The sequence below is a fragment of the Symphalangus syndactylus genome, chromosome X, assembly GCF_028878055.3.
Source record: "Symphalangus syndactylus isolate Jambi chromosome X, NHGRI_mSymSyn1-v2.1_pri, whole genome shotgun sequence".
Lineage (NCBI taxonomy): Eukaryota > Metazoa > Chordata > Mammalia > Primates > Hylobatidae > Symphalangus > Symphalangus syndactylus.
Genome location: NC_072447.2, coordinates 156,958,957 through 156,972,692, shown reverse-complemented (window position 1 = coordinate 156,972,692; position 13,736 = coordinate 156,958,957). Strand labels below are relative to the sequence as shown.

Genomic DNA, 13,736 nt, shown 5'->3' with positions numbered 1-13,736 from the left:
TACTCCAGGCATATTCCCTTAAATTTCAGTCAAACTACATTTATACATTTACGATGCGTGTGCTGCATATGTATTGCTGTGGTGGGCACTGGGTGGGATACAAAGATGAGGAAGCAAGGAGGGTTCTTCGGTCTGAGGGGGAGGAAGATATGTAAAATCCACCTGGACCACAAAATAGAATTATGAAATCAGTGCTAAATAGGAGAACAGACCCTGTCTTATGAGGTTCAGAGGGAATAGCCATTAATTCTGGTCAGAAACAATTAAACAACAACAGAACTTTCTGTGATGTTGGAAATAATGGCTACTGAACCCTTGAAATTTGGCTGTGACTGAGGAACTACATCTTAAATTGTATTTAATTTTAATAAATTTACATATATGTGTAAATGGGCACGTGTGGCTAGTTGTCACGACAATGGACAGTGCAGCTCTGCAGGACCTTGTGATAGGCAACAGAAGATGTCTGACAGACTCAGGGTTGGAGATTTAATGAGTGGATGCAAAGGTAGATACCTGTGCCAGGACTAACTCAGGAAGATGGGCCACTGAGGTGGAATAAGGGTTGGGGCAGATACCAAGTGCTTCTCTAGGTGCCCAGGCTACTGCAGTGAACAAACCAGATATACCCCTATTCTCCTGGAGCACAGTTTAGGCCCAGATAAATCATGGATGAGTGTATTATCACAAACCGGGGCTGTGCTGTGAAGGGTAAGTACAAGAACTTGAGAGCCCAGGCTGTGGGGCCTGATCTTGTCTGGAGGCAAAGAGATGGGAAAGAATGTTCTAGGCAGAAGGATCATCAGGTGGACAATGGATTGTAGGTGGGGAAGACTAGGACCTGGGTGATCATCTCTGCCCGTGATAAGAAAGGTAACATTTCCACTTCAGACACATCAGGTGTGAGGTAATAGGCATTGCAATTCCACAAGGTCAGAGACTTTCATCTGCTTTGTTCATCCTGTGCCTTCGACACCTAGAAGCACGCGTGATATACAGAGACTTCTTAATAATGCCTTGCCACGTCGTTACCTCCAGCAGGTAACGTGACCATTTGCTCAGTATTTGTCTTTACTCCTAGTGAGGCAGGGAAGAGGAGGACAGTGAAATTCACCCTCATCATCAGTGCTGCCTGTTAGTAAATGTGGATTTGGTGTGCCGGGAAAGTGAAATGTCATAGTTTTACAGCCTTTAGATTCTGGCCTTGACCTCCTGGATGTTGCACACTGTCTTGTAGCACGGCCACCTCCCCTGGACCTGAGAAACCTCTCCACCATCCGGGAACATGCATCTCTTACCAGGACCCGCACTGTGCCTTGGTAAGACTGACTGCTCAAAAGAGCCTCATCCAGCACAAACACCCCGGTGTGTGTTAGGCCTCTGATTAAATGTAGTTGAAGCCCACTTGATCTAGTTTAAGCCAAAGGAGGGGTGAGGTTTATTATCGAGAGCAAGAGCTGTTTTATAGATCACAAAGGAAGGAATATGTCTGGGTCTCCCAGGATCCTGGAATCAGGAACTAGTGTGCTGTTGGGAACCCAAGGAATCTGCGCACTTCTGCTTCACTCTTCACATCTGTGCATTCCTTTGTCTTTGCAGTATTCTTTTCTATTGCACAATCCTCATGGTCAGAGATAGCTGTACCATACCCCCCGAGCTTGTTTACACCTACAACTCCAGTACCAGCAGATGGGCTTTTTCAATGCCAATTCCGATTTCCTGGGGAGAGAGAATTGTGTTCCCCAGTCTCAGTGGAACTGGCTATGGCCCAAGCCCAACTTTGTGAATGGGGTAGGACAAGGGAGTTCCCAGGTTCACGGGCTGGGTAGACAGACTTCAAAATATAATTGCACCCTTTCATCTCACGTTTTAGAAGTTGCATTTTTAGTCCTGAGCTTGGCTCAGGAGTTTCTCGGTTCACTCTAAATGCCACAAAACACAATTGCATCGTAAAGCAGAATTCTGCAATGAGCTGTATTTCCAGCCAAGACTGTGACTCAGCTCATGCTTCTGACTCAGTCCTATCAGAGGAATGGCCATACTTCCTCACTTTTCCTTACATTGAATAGAAACAAGAGGGCCCCAAAGGAGTTTTTTGGTTTTTTTGTTTTTTTTTTTTTTTGCTAAATGATATGATGCCCTCGTCCGTTTAGAAAGCTCATGAGCTGTGTCACATAGAGGGCCTGAGAAAAAGCAGCCTTTGTGAATTGGGAGCCATTTGCCCCAAAGTGGAGCAGAAACTGTTGGGCATTTTCTGCCTCTTCAGGAATTGCTTTGGCCGGAAGGAAGTTGTGTCTGGAAGAGGAGGGCTGAAACCCCATGAGGGCCATGTTAGTTCCTGGCCGGCTTTCAGAGCAGCTGGAAGACATTGCTTTGACCTCATCTATATTTTTATTCCTAGCAGTCGAACCAGCTTTCTCTCTCCAGAAAGAAATGGTATTAATTCTGCAAGATTTTTTGCTAATCCTGTTTCCAGAGAAGACGAAGAAAGCTACATCGAAATGGTAATCATATTTTTCACACTCTTCTTATCCTTCACCCCAATCTATATTCTTATGAGCTCATTATAAAGGAAACACATCCTTCAGTAAGCCCTGTGCAACTTTAAAACAACCACTTGATCGTAAAACCAGGCCACAAGCTTTTCTAGACTTGGAACAAATCAATTTGAAGTTGGCTTTCTTTCCTGCAACATTCAACTCCTCATACCATTTTGAGATTGCAGTATTTCAAGATAGCTCAGGGCTGAGGCTTGCTTAATTTGAAAATGGAAATGCCAGCAATTCTTTTCACCAAGGCTGTGATGTCCTGTTTGACCCCAAAAGGTTTGTAGTTCTCTGGATGTCCAGAGTTTAAATTGTAAAAACTCAACATATTACATGTTCCCTTCCACCAGAACACCTGGTGGCCCTGTCCTGACTGCTTCTGAACCTTTCTGGAGGATGAATCAGAGTCCCATTGGGAAAGGTACAGTGCCCTGGACTGTGAGTGTGTCTTAGCCTCCGGAAGACTCCTATTATGGGTCTCTCTATAGACCTGAGTGGATGGAGACTTGATTAACCATTCGCAGTTGAAGAGTCCTGATGTTTCCCTTCTAGCCTGTTGTTCCTTCTAATCTGTTCATCTTGGATGCTATTGAGAATGTGGGCTTTTTGAAGATGGAGAGGGACTTTTAGCACCTCTGGCAATTAGCAGACACTTTAGCCATGACAGTGCCTGTTCTGCAATTTAGAAATGTAGGGAACTCAAGAGAGAGCTTCTGTTTGAACTACGAAATTTTGAAAAGAGATCTTAGAAGGACAATGTTCAAGGCTCTGTGACAATATACTCTTGAGAAGACAATTCTGCCTTCCTATATGCAAGGATAATCAGCAACTGAAAATCTAAAAATAGTGATCTCCAGTTAAGCTATAATTAAATGCTTCATTTTACCTTCTTATTTTATTCAAATCATGCTGTAAGTGCACTTAACCGTATGCAGATGCAAAGTGACTCATATACAAATCTGTTATGGTCTTCCCAATATTTCTCACACTTAGTAATGGCCCTTGGGAAATTTCTAGAAGAAAACACTCTTATAAAACGATGCTTAACAGCTGCGCTCTGTCTCCAGAGAACAGAAAAAGGAAGTGAATCTAAAACCCAATGGAAGCAAGTGCAGAGTCATTCCAGATACCAACAGTTCATTTCTGATCTTTGATGTTGTGAGAAAGATCAGTGTTGGCTGGGCGCGGTGGCTCACGCCTGTAATCCCAGCACTTTGGGAGGCCGAGGCGGGCGGATCACGAGGTCAGGAGATCGAGACCATCCTGGCTAACACGGTGAAACCCCGTCTCTACTAAAAATACAAAATACAAAAAAATTAGCCAGGTGTGGTGGCGGGCACCTGTAGTCCCAGCTACTTGGGAGGCTGAGGCAGGAGAATGGCGTGAACCCAGGAGGCGGAGCTTGCAGTGAGTAGAGATCGCACCACTGCACTCCAGCCTGGGCGACGGAGCCAGACTCTGTCTCAAAAAAAAAAAAAAAGAGAAAGATCAGTGTTTCATTAACAACAAAGTTAAAAATCATTTGTTTGCCTAGGTTTATAATCACTGATCAATGACTGTCTCTGTGTATTAGTAGGCAACATGACACAGCAGATTAAGAACCCAGAACACTGGCTGATAGTAGCTATGATCTGGGAACTGTCATATAAAAATGTTTAAAGGCTATCCCATCTTGTTCAATTGTGTTTTTTTAAACTTTAGTAATAAGACAGTTTCATATGACTTTGATTTACATTATTTCACTTGTGCCACATAACAGCCCAATATGGTAGTCAAACCCAGTATGATTTGACTTTGATTTTGGGCATAAGTATATATGTTAATTTTTTTTTCTCTTTAAGGGCAAGTTCTGATCTGAATGTAGTGATTAAGGCCAGGGGCTGAAACACGGTTTTGCTTTACTGAAATACAAGTTGTGCCATATATCCTTCTTTAAATGTTTGTGAAATTATAGAAAATTTAGAAGAATAAACATAATTTTATTATATGGGATTTCTTCTCTATCACTTTTTCAAGCCCTTTGGTTTCAACAGTTTTGTAAGGCTTTTATAGTAGAATTCTAGACTCTTAAATCTCACATTAATTTTTTTATTATGGTATTACAATACTTTTAAGTTTTTAGAACATTTTTACATCATACAGTGAAATTGACTTTCTCTTGGTGTGCAGTTCTACGAGTTTGAACATATATAGAGATTTGTGTAACCACCACCATAATCAGAATACACAACAGTTCCGAAATCCCTCATGCTACCTCTTTAGAGCCACATCCTGTCTTCACCTGTAACCCCAGCAACCATTGATCTGTTCTTCATGACTATAGTATTGTGCTTTCAAGAATGCCACAAAAATAGAATCATACGGTACCTTTTAAAACTGGCTTCTTTCACTCAGAATGGTTTTTTTGAAATTCATCCATTGTTACATGTATTAATAGCTCTTTCCATTTTATTGCTGAGCAGTGTTCAAGCATATGGATGTGTCATATCTTGTTTGTCCCCTCACCCATGGAATGACATTTGGATTTTTTTCAAGTTTTTAGACAATTAGAACTGTTAGATACTTTCTTTTACAGTTTTCGAAAAATATTTTTCTTGTAGTAAAGCTCTACTTTCTGTCTCTATGAACTTACCTATTCTAGGTACCTCATATTAAGTGGAGTCATACAATATTTGTCCTTTTGTGTTTGTCTTCTTTCATTTCGTCTAGTGTTTTCAAGATTCATCCATATTGTAGGATACAACAGAATTTCATTTCTTTTTAAGGCTGAGTAATATTTAACTATATAGACCACATTTTGTTCATCCATTCATCTGCTAATGGGCATTTAGGGTTGTTCCTACCATTGTCTATTATGAATAATGCTGCTATAAACATTGGCATACAGGTGTATGCTTGACTTCCTGCTTTCAATTTGTTTGTATATATATATATATGTAGAAGTGGAATTTCTGGATCATATGGTAATTCTATGCTTAACTTTTTAAGGAACCACCAAACTTGTTTTCCACAGTGACTGCACCATTTTACATTACTGCCAGTAATGCACAAGGGTTCCAATTTCTCCACATCCTCACTAACACTTTTTATTTATCTTTTTTTTGGACACAGAATCTCGCTCTGTTAACCAGGCTGGAGTGCAGTGGCACAAGCTGGGCTCACTGCAACCTCCACCTCCCAGGTTCAAGCAATCCTCCTGCCTCAGTCTCCCGAGTAGCTGGAATTACAGGCGTGTACCACCATGCTCAGCTAATTTTTGCATTTTTAGTAGAGATGGGGTTTCACCATGTTAGCAAGGCTGGTCTCGAACTCCTGACCTCATGTGATCTGCCTGCCTTGGACTCCCAAAGTTCTGGGATTACCGGCGTGAGCCATCACGCCCGACCTATTTATCATTTTTTATAATCAGTATCCTAATGGGTGTGAATTGGTATCTCATTTGTGGTTTTCATTTGCATTTCCCTAATGATTAATGAACATCTTTTTATGTACTTATTGGCCATTTATATATCTTCTTTGGAGAACTGTCTATTCAAGTCCTTTGCATGTTTTTAAGTTAGGTTGTTTCTTTTTTTGTTGTTGAATTATAGGAATTTTTAAAATATATTCTGGATGTTAACCCCTTATCAGATACATGATTTCCAAATATTTTCTCTCATTCTGTGGGTTGTCTTTTCACTCTCTTGATAGTGTCCTTTGATGCACAGAAGTTTTTTCTTTTGATGAAGTCAAAATTTTCTTTCCTTTTATTGCCTCACTTTTGGCATCATATCCATGAAATCATTGCCAAATCCAATGTTATGAAGATTCTCTCCTATGTTTTCTTCTGAAAGTTTTATAGTTTTAGCTCTTATGTTTAGATCTTTGATCTTTTTTGAGTTAATTTTTGTATGTGGTATAAAATTAGAGTCCAACGTCATTCTTTTGCTTGTGGACATTCAGTTTTCCCAGCACCATTTGTTGGAAAGTCTAGACTATCCTTTCCATGTCGAATGGTCCTGGCACTCTCCTTGAAAATCTCATTGAAAATCAATATATGCAAGGGTTTATTTCTTGGTCTATATGTCTGTCCTTATGCCAGTACCACACTGTTTTGATTAGTGTAGCTTTGTAGTAAGTTTTGAAATCAGAAAGTATGAATCTTCCAACTTTGTTCTTCTTTTTTATGATTGATTTGTCATTTAAGGGTCACTTAATGTTACATGTGAACTTTAAGGACAGAGTTTTTTATTTCTGCAAAAAAAGACCATTGGAATTCTGATGGGGAATGCTTTGAATCTGCAAACTGTTTTGCATAATATTATCATATTAACAGTATTAAGTCTTCCAATTCATGAACACAGGTATCTTTTCATTTACTTATGTCTCCTTTACCTTCTTTCTTATCGTTTTCAATGTATAAGTCTTTGCCTCCTTGGTTAAATTTATTCCTAAGTATTTTGTTCTTTTTGATGATATTGTAAACGAAAATTTTTTTTTAATTTCCTTTTGTGATTGTTCACTATTAGTGTATAGAAATGCAACTGGTTTTTGGGTATTGATATTATATCCTGCAACTTTGCTGAATTTGTTCATTTTAATTTATTATTAGTTTTTGTGTTTTTTTAGGGTTATTGATATATAAGGTTATATTTTTATATAATTTTTAGGGTTTATATAATTTTTAGGGTTATCTATATATAAGGTTATATTATCAGCAAATAGAGATTACTTTACATCTCCCTTTCCAGTTTGGATGTCTTTTCTTTCTTTTTCTTGCCTAATTGCTTTGGCTAGAACTCCCAATGCTTTGTTGAATAGAAGTAGCAAAAGTGGGCATGCTTGCCTTGTTTCTGATCTTAGTGGTATTTGACAGGTTTCTACGTGGATAGACGTCTTCATTTCTCTACATCAGTGGTTCTCAGACAGTGGTGATTTTGACCCTCAAGGGATATTTGGCAATGTCTTGAAACATTTTTGGTTGCCACAACTTGGAGTGGAGTAGGTAGTGCTAATGACATCTAATGGAAAAAAATCAGGGGGGCTGCTATACATCCTACAGTGCACAGGACAGCCCTCACAACAAAGAACTATCCAGCCCCAAATGTCATTAGTGCCACAGCTGAGAAATCCAGCTCCAGGATAAATACCTAGAAGTGGTGTTGCTGGGCCATCAAATGTATGTTTAACTGAGTCATCAATTGTTTATTTAACTTTGTAAGATATTGCTAAAATGTTTTCCATAATGGCTGTACCATTTTGTACTCCCACCAGCAACTTATGAGAGTTCCAGTTGCTCCACCTCCTTTGCCAGCATAGTTGGTATTACCAGATTTTTATTTCTTTATATTTTTTTACTTTTCTTTTTTTTATTATACTTTAAGTTTTAGGGTACATGTGCACAACGTGCAAGTTTGTTACATATGTATACATGTGCCATGTTGGTGTGCTGCACCCATTAACTTGTCATTTACATTAGATATATCTCCTAATGCTGTCCCTCCCCCATCCACCCACCACACAACAGGTCCCAGTGTGTGATGTTCCCCTTCCTGTGTCCAAGTGTTCTCATTGTTCAGTTCCCACCTATGAGGGAGAACATGCAGTGTTTGGTTTTTTGTCCTTGTGATAGTATGCTCAGAGTGATGGTTTCCAGCTTCATCCATGTCCCTACAAAGGACATGAACTCATCCTTTTTTATGGCTGCATAGTATTCCATGGTGTATATGTGCCACATTTTCTTAATCCAGTCTATCAGTGTTGGACATTTGGGTTGGTTCCAAGTCTTTGCTATTGTGAATAGTGCCACAGTAAACATACATGTGCATGTGTCTTTATAGCAGCATGATTTATAATCCTTTGGGTATATACCCAGTACTGGGATGGCTGGGTCAAATGGTATTTCCAGTTCTAGATCCCTGAGGAATTGCCACACTGACTTCCACAATGGTTGAACTAGTTTACGGTCCCACCAACAGTGTAAAAGTGTTCCTATTTCTCCACATCCTCTCCAGTACCTGTTATTCCCTGATTTTTTAATGATCACCGTTCTAACTGGTGTGAGATGGTATCTGAGTGTTGTTTTGATTTGCATTTCTCTGATGACCAGTGATGATGAGCATTTTTTCATGTGTCTGTTGGCTGCATAAATGTCTTCTTTTGAGAAGTGTCTGTTCATATCCTTCACCCACTTTTTGATGGGGTTGTTTGATTTTTTCTTGTAAATTTGTTTGAGTTCTTTGTAGATTCCGGATATTAGCCCTTTGTCAGATGAGTAGATTGCAAAACTTTTCTCCCATTCTGTAGGTTGCCTGTTCACTCTGATGGTAGTTTCTTTTGCTGTGCAGAGGCTCTTTAGTTTAATTAGATCCCATTTGTCAATTTTGGCCTTTGTTGCCATTGCTTTTGGTGTTTTAGACATGAAGTTCTTGCCCATGCCTATGTCCTGAATGGTATTGCCTAGGTTTTCTTCTAGGGTTTTTACGGTTTTAGATCTAACATTTAAGTCTTTAATCCATCTTGAATTAATTTTTGTATAAGGTGTAAGGAAGGGATCCAGTTTCAGCTTTCTACATATGGCTGGCCAGTTTTCCCAGCACCATTTATTAAATAGGGAATCCTTTCCCCATTGCTTGTTTTTGTCAGATTTGTCAAAGATCAGGTAATTGTAGATGTGTGGCATTATTTCTGAGGGCTCTGTTCTGTTCCATTGGTCTATATCTCTGTTTTGGTACCAGTACCATGCTGTTTTGGTTACTGTAGCCTTGTAGTATAGTTTGAAGTCAGGTAGCGTGATGCTGCCAGCTTTGTTCTTTTGGCTTAGGATTGACTTGGCAATGTGGGCTCTTTTTTGGTTCCATATGAACTTTAAAGTAGTTTTTTCCAATTCTGTGAAGAAAGTCATTGGTAGCTTGATGGGGATGGCATTGAATCTATAAATTACCTTGGGCAGTATGGCCATTTTCACGATATTGATTCTTCCAACCCATGAGCATGGAATGTTCTTCCATTTGTTTGTATCCTCTTTTATTTCATTGAGCAGTGGTTTGTAGTTCTCCTTGAAGAGGTCCTTCACATCCCTTGTAAGTTGGATTCCTAGGTATTTTATTCTCTTTGAAGCAATTGTGAATGGGAGTTCACTCATGATTTGGCTCTCTGTTTGTCTGTTACTGGTGTATAAAAATGCTTGTGATTTTTGCACATTGATTTTGTATCCTGAGATTTTGCTGAAGTTGCTTATCAGCTTAAGGAGATTTTGGGCTGAGATGATGGTGTTTTCTAGATATACAATCATGTCATCTGCAAACAGGGACAATTTGACTTCCTCTTTTCCTAATTGAATACCCTTTATTTCTTTCTCTTGCCTGATTGTCCTGGCCAGAACTTCCAGCACTATGTTGAATAGGAGTGGTGAGAGAGGGCATCCCTGTCTTGTGCCAGTTTTCAAAGGGAATGCTTCCAGTTTTTTCCCATTCAGTATGATATTGGCTGTGGGTTTGTCATAGATAGCTCTTATTATTTTGAGATACGTCCCATCAATACCTAATTTATTGAGAGTTTTTAGCATGAAGAGCTGTTGAATTTTGTCAAAGGCCTTTTCTGCATCTATTGAGATAATCATGTGGTTTTTGTCGTTGGTTCTGTTTATATGCTGGATTACGTTTATTGATTTGTGTGTGTTGAACCAGCCTTGCATCCCAGGGATGAAGCCCACTTGATCATGGTGGATAAGCTTTTTGATGTGTTGCTGGATTTGGTTTGCCAGTATTTTATTGAGGATTTTTGCATCGATGTTCATCGGGGATATTGGTCTAAAATTCTCTTTTTTTGTTGTGTCTCTGCCAGGCTTTGGTATCAGGATGATGCTGGCCTCATAAAATGAGTTAGGGAGGATTCTCTCTTTTTCTATTAATTGGAATAGTTTCAAAAGGAATGGTACCACCTCCTCCTTGTACCTCTGGTATTACCAGATTTTTAAATTTTCTACCTTCTAATGGATGTATATTGGTATCTCAGTGTGGCTCTAACACGTACTTTCCTAATGGTAAATTATGTTGGACATATTTTGGTGGAGTATCTGTTCAATCTTTTTGCCAATTTTTAAATCAGGTTGTTTGTTTTCTTCCATTGAGTTTTGAGAGTTCTTTATATATTCTGTGTACAAGTCCTCCAAAGGGGCCAGGCATGGTGGCTCACGCCTGTAATCCCAGCACTTTGGGAGGCTGAGGCGGGAGGATCATCTGAGGGCAGGAGTTCGAGAGCAGCCTGGCCAACATGGTGAAACCCTGTCTCTACCAAAAATACAAAAATTAGCTGGGCGTGGTAGCATGTGCCTGTAGTCCTAGCTACTCGGGAGGCAGAGGCAGGAGAATCACTTGAACCCAGGAGGCAGAGGTTGCAGTGAGCCAAGATCATGCCACTGCACTCCATCCTGGGTGACAGAGTAAGACTCTGTCTCAAAAAAAAAACAAAAACAAAACAAAAAAACCCCAAGTCCTCCAATGGATATATAGTTTGCAAATATTTTCTCCATATCTGGAGCTTGTCTTTCCATTCTCTTCTGTCTTTTGCAGAGCAAACATTTAAAAATTTAATTAAGTCCAATTTATTTCTTTTGTTTCCTTAATGGATTGTTATGTCTAAGAACTCTGCCTAACCTTCGTTCATTAGAATTTTCTCCTTTATTTCCTTCTAAAAGGATCACGAGGTCAAGAGATTGAGACCATCCTGGGTAAAATGGTGAAATCCCGTCTCTACTAAAAATACAAAAAATTAGCCGGGCGTGTTGGCGGGCGCCTGTAGTCCCAGCTACTCGGGAGGCTGAGGCAGGAGAATTGCGTGAACCCGGGAGGCGGAGCTTGCAGTGAGCCGAGATCGCGCCACTGCACTCCAGCCTGGGGGACAGAGAAAGACTCCGTCTCAAAAAAAAAAAAAAAAGAATTATGGTTTTACATTTAGGTCTATGATCCATTTTAAGTTAATTTTTGTATGAGATGTGAGGTGAAGTCGAAGCTGACATTTTGCATATGGATGTCCAAATGTTTCAGTACCATTTATGGAAAATATGATCCTTTCTTCATTGAATTTTCTTTGCACCTCTGTAATAAATCAGTTGGGCATATTTGTGTAGATTTTCTATTCTGTTCCATTGTCTGTTTCTTTGCCTATGCCATACAATCTTGATTATTGTAGCTTTGGAGTAAATTTTAAAATCAAGAAGTGTATTTTCTGTAACTTCATTCTTGTTTTTAAAACTTGTTTTTGTTATTCTGCTTCCTGTGCCTTTCCATGTATAATTAGAATCAGATGTTCATCTACAAAAATATCCTGCTAAGACTTTTTTTTTTTTTTTTTTTGAGACAGAGTCTTGCTCTGTCACGCAGGCTGGAGTGCAGTGGCACCATCTTGGCTCACTGCAAGCTCTGCCCCCCGGATTCACGCCATTCTCCTGCCTCAGCCTCCCGAGTAGCTGGGACTACAGGTGCCCACCACCACGCCCAGCTAATTTTTTGTATTTTTTTTAGTAGAGACGGGGTTTCACCGTGTTAGCCAGGATGGTCTCCATCTCCTGACCTCATGATCCACCCACCTCAGCCTCCCAAAGTGCTGAGATTACAGGCGTGAGCCACCACGCCCTGCCTAACACTTTTTTTTTTTATTGGAATTGCATTAAATCTATACATACATTTGAGAATTGAGTCTTTACTATTCTGAATCTTCCAATTACTGAGCACAGTATATCTCTCCATGTATTCAGACTGGTGTTTTGTTTTGTTTTGTTCTGTTTTGTTTTGTTTTTCGAGACAGAGTCTTGCTCTGTCACCCAGGTTGGAGTGCAGTGGCACAATGTCGACTCACTGCAACCTCCGCCTCTCGGGTTCAAGTGATTGTCATGTCTTAGCCACCCGAGTAGCTGGGATTACAGGCACACACCACCAAGCCTGGCTAACTTTTTTGTATTTTTAGTAGAGACAGGGATTCACCATGTTGGCCAGGCTGGTCTCGAACCCCTGACCTCAAGTGATCCGTCTGCCTCAGCCTCCCAAAGTGCTGGGATTACAGGCAGGAGCCATCGTGCCTGGCTCATTTATTCAGATTTTCTTTGATTTTTTTCGCCTCATAATTTTGTAATTTTTACATAGATCTTATGCGTGTCCTATTAGATTTATATCTAACTATTTCATTTTTGGAGCTATTATAAATGGTATTTTTAAAATTTCAGCTTCCAGTGACCCATTGGTGGTATATAGAAATATGATTGGCTGAGTTCAGTGGCTCACACCTGTAATCTCAGGACTTTGCGGAGGCTGATGTGGGAGAATGGCTTGAGCCCAAGAGTCCAAGACCAGCCTGGGCAACAAAGCGAGACCCTGTCTCTACAAAAATGTTATTAAAAATTAACCATGCATAGTAGCTGTGCCTGTAGTCCCAGCTAATCAGGAGGCTGAGACTGGAAGATCCCTTGAGCCCAAGAGTTTGAGGTTGCTTAATTAACTTATTAATTATAGGAGGTTTTTATTTTCTTCAGATTTCTTGAGATTTTTTTTTTTTTGGTAGAGACTGGGTCTTACTATGTTGCCCAGGCTGGTCTTGAACTTCTGAGCTCAAACCATCCTCCCGCCTCAGCCTCCTAAAATGCTGGGATTATAGGCATGAGCCACTGTGCCAGGCTTTAAGCCAGTCTTGTATTCTCTAGATAAACCCCATTTGGTCATGGTGTATTATTTCTTTGTATATATTGCTGCATTTCATCTGCTAATATTTTGTTGAGGATTTTCATGTCTGTGTTCCTAATGTGTGTTGATCTTTAGGTTTTTGTAGTGTCTTTGTGTGGTTTTGGTATTAAGGTCGTGCCGGGCTCCTCAGGAAGTGTTCTCTCCTCTTCTAGTTTCTGGAACAGATCCTGTAGAATTAGTTTTGTTTATTCTTTAAATTTTTGGTATAATTCACCAGTGAAACCCTCTGGGTGAATTCAATTTCTTTAATACAGGATCATTATCTGTTTGAACTCAGGTGAATTATGGTTATTTCCTAGGAGTTTTCTAGTTTTACCTTCACATTTGGATTATACCACCTTGAATTAACTTGTGTGTGCTGTGAGATAGGGGTCAAGACTCATTTTTCCCCATATGTTTATCTAATTGGTTGGCACCATTTATGTAAAATGACTATCATTTACTGACTATTCGGCAGTGCCATCTTTGCCATAAA

The 13,736-nt window shown here is 39.9% G+C and overlaps 1 protein-coding gene across 7 annotated transcripts in view; it reads left to right on the top strand.

Moving 5' to 3' along the window:
• Window positions 1-13,736, top strand: part of GAB3 (GRB2 associated binding protein 3) — a 73,034-nt gene that overhangs the window by 48,517 nt on the left and 10,781 nt on the right. For all 7 annotated transcript variants that reach the window (XM_055268068.2, XM_055268069.2, XM_055268067.2 and 4 more), the window contains 2 exons: window positions 1,238-1,319; window positions 2,402-2,504. In XM_055268068.2, the coding sequence (XP_055124043.1) occupies window positions 1,238-1,319; window positions 2,402-2,504 (185 nt within the window). The remainder of the gene's footprint in view (window positions 1-1,237; window positions 1,320-2,401; window positions 2,505-13,736) is intronic.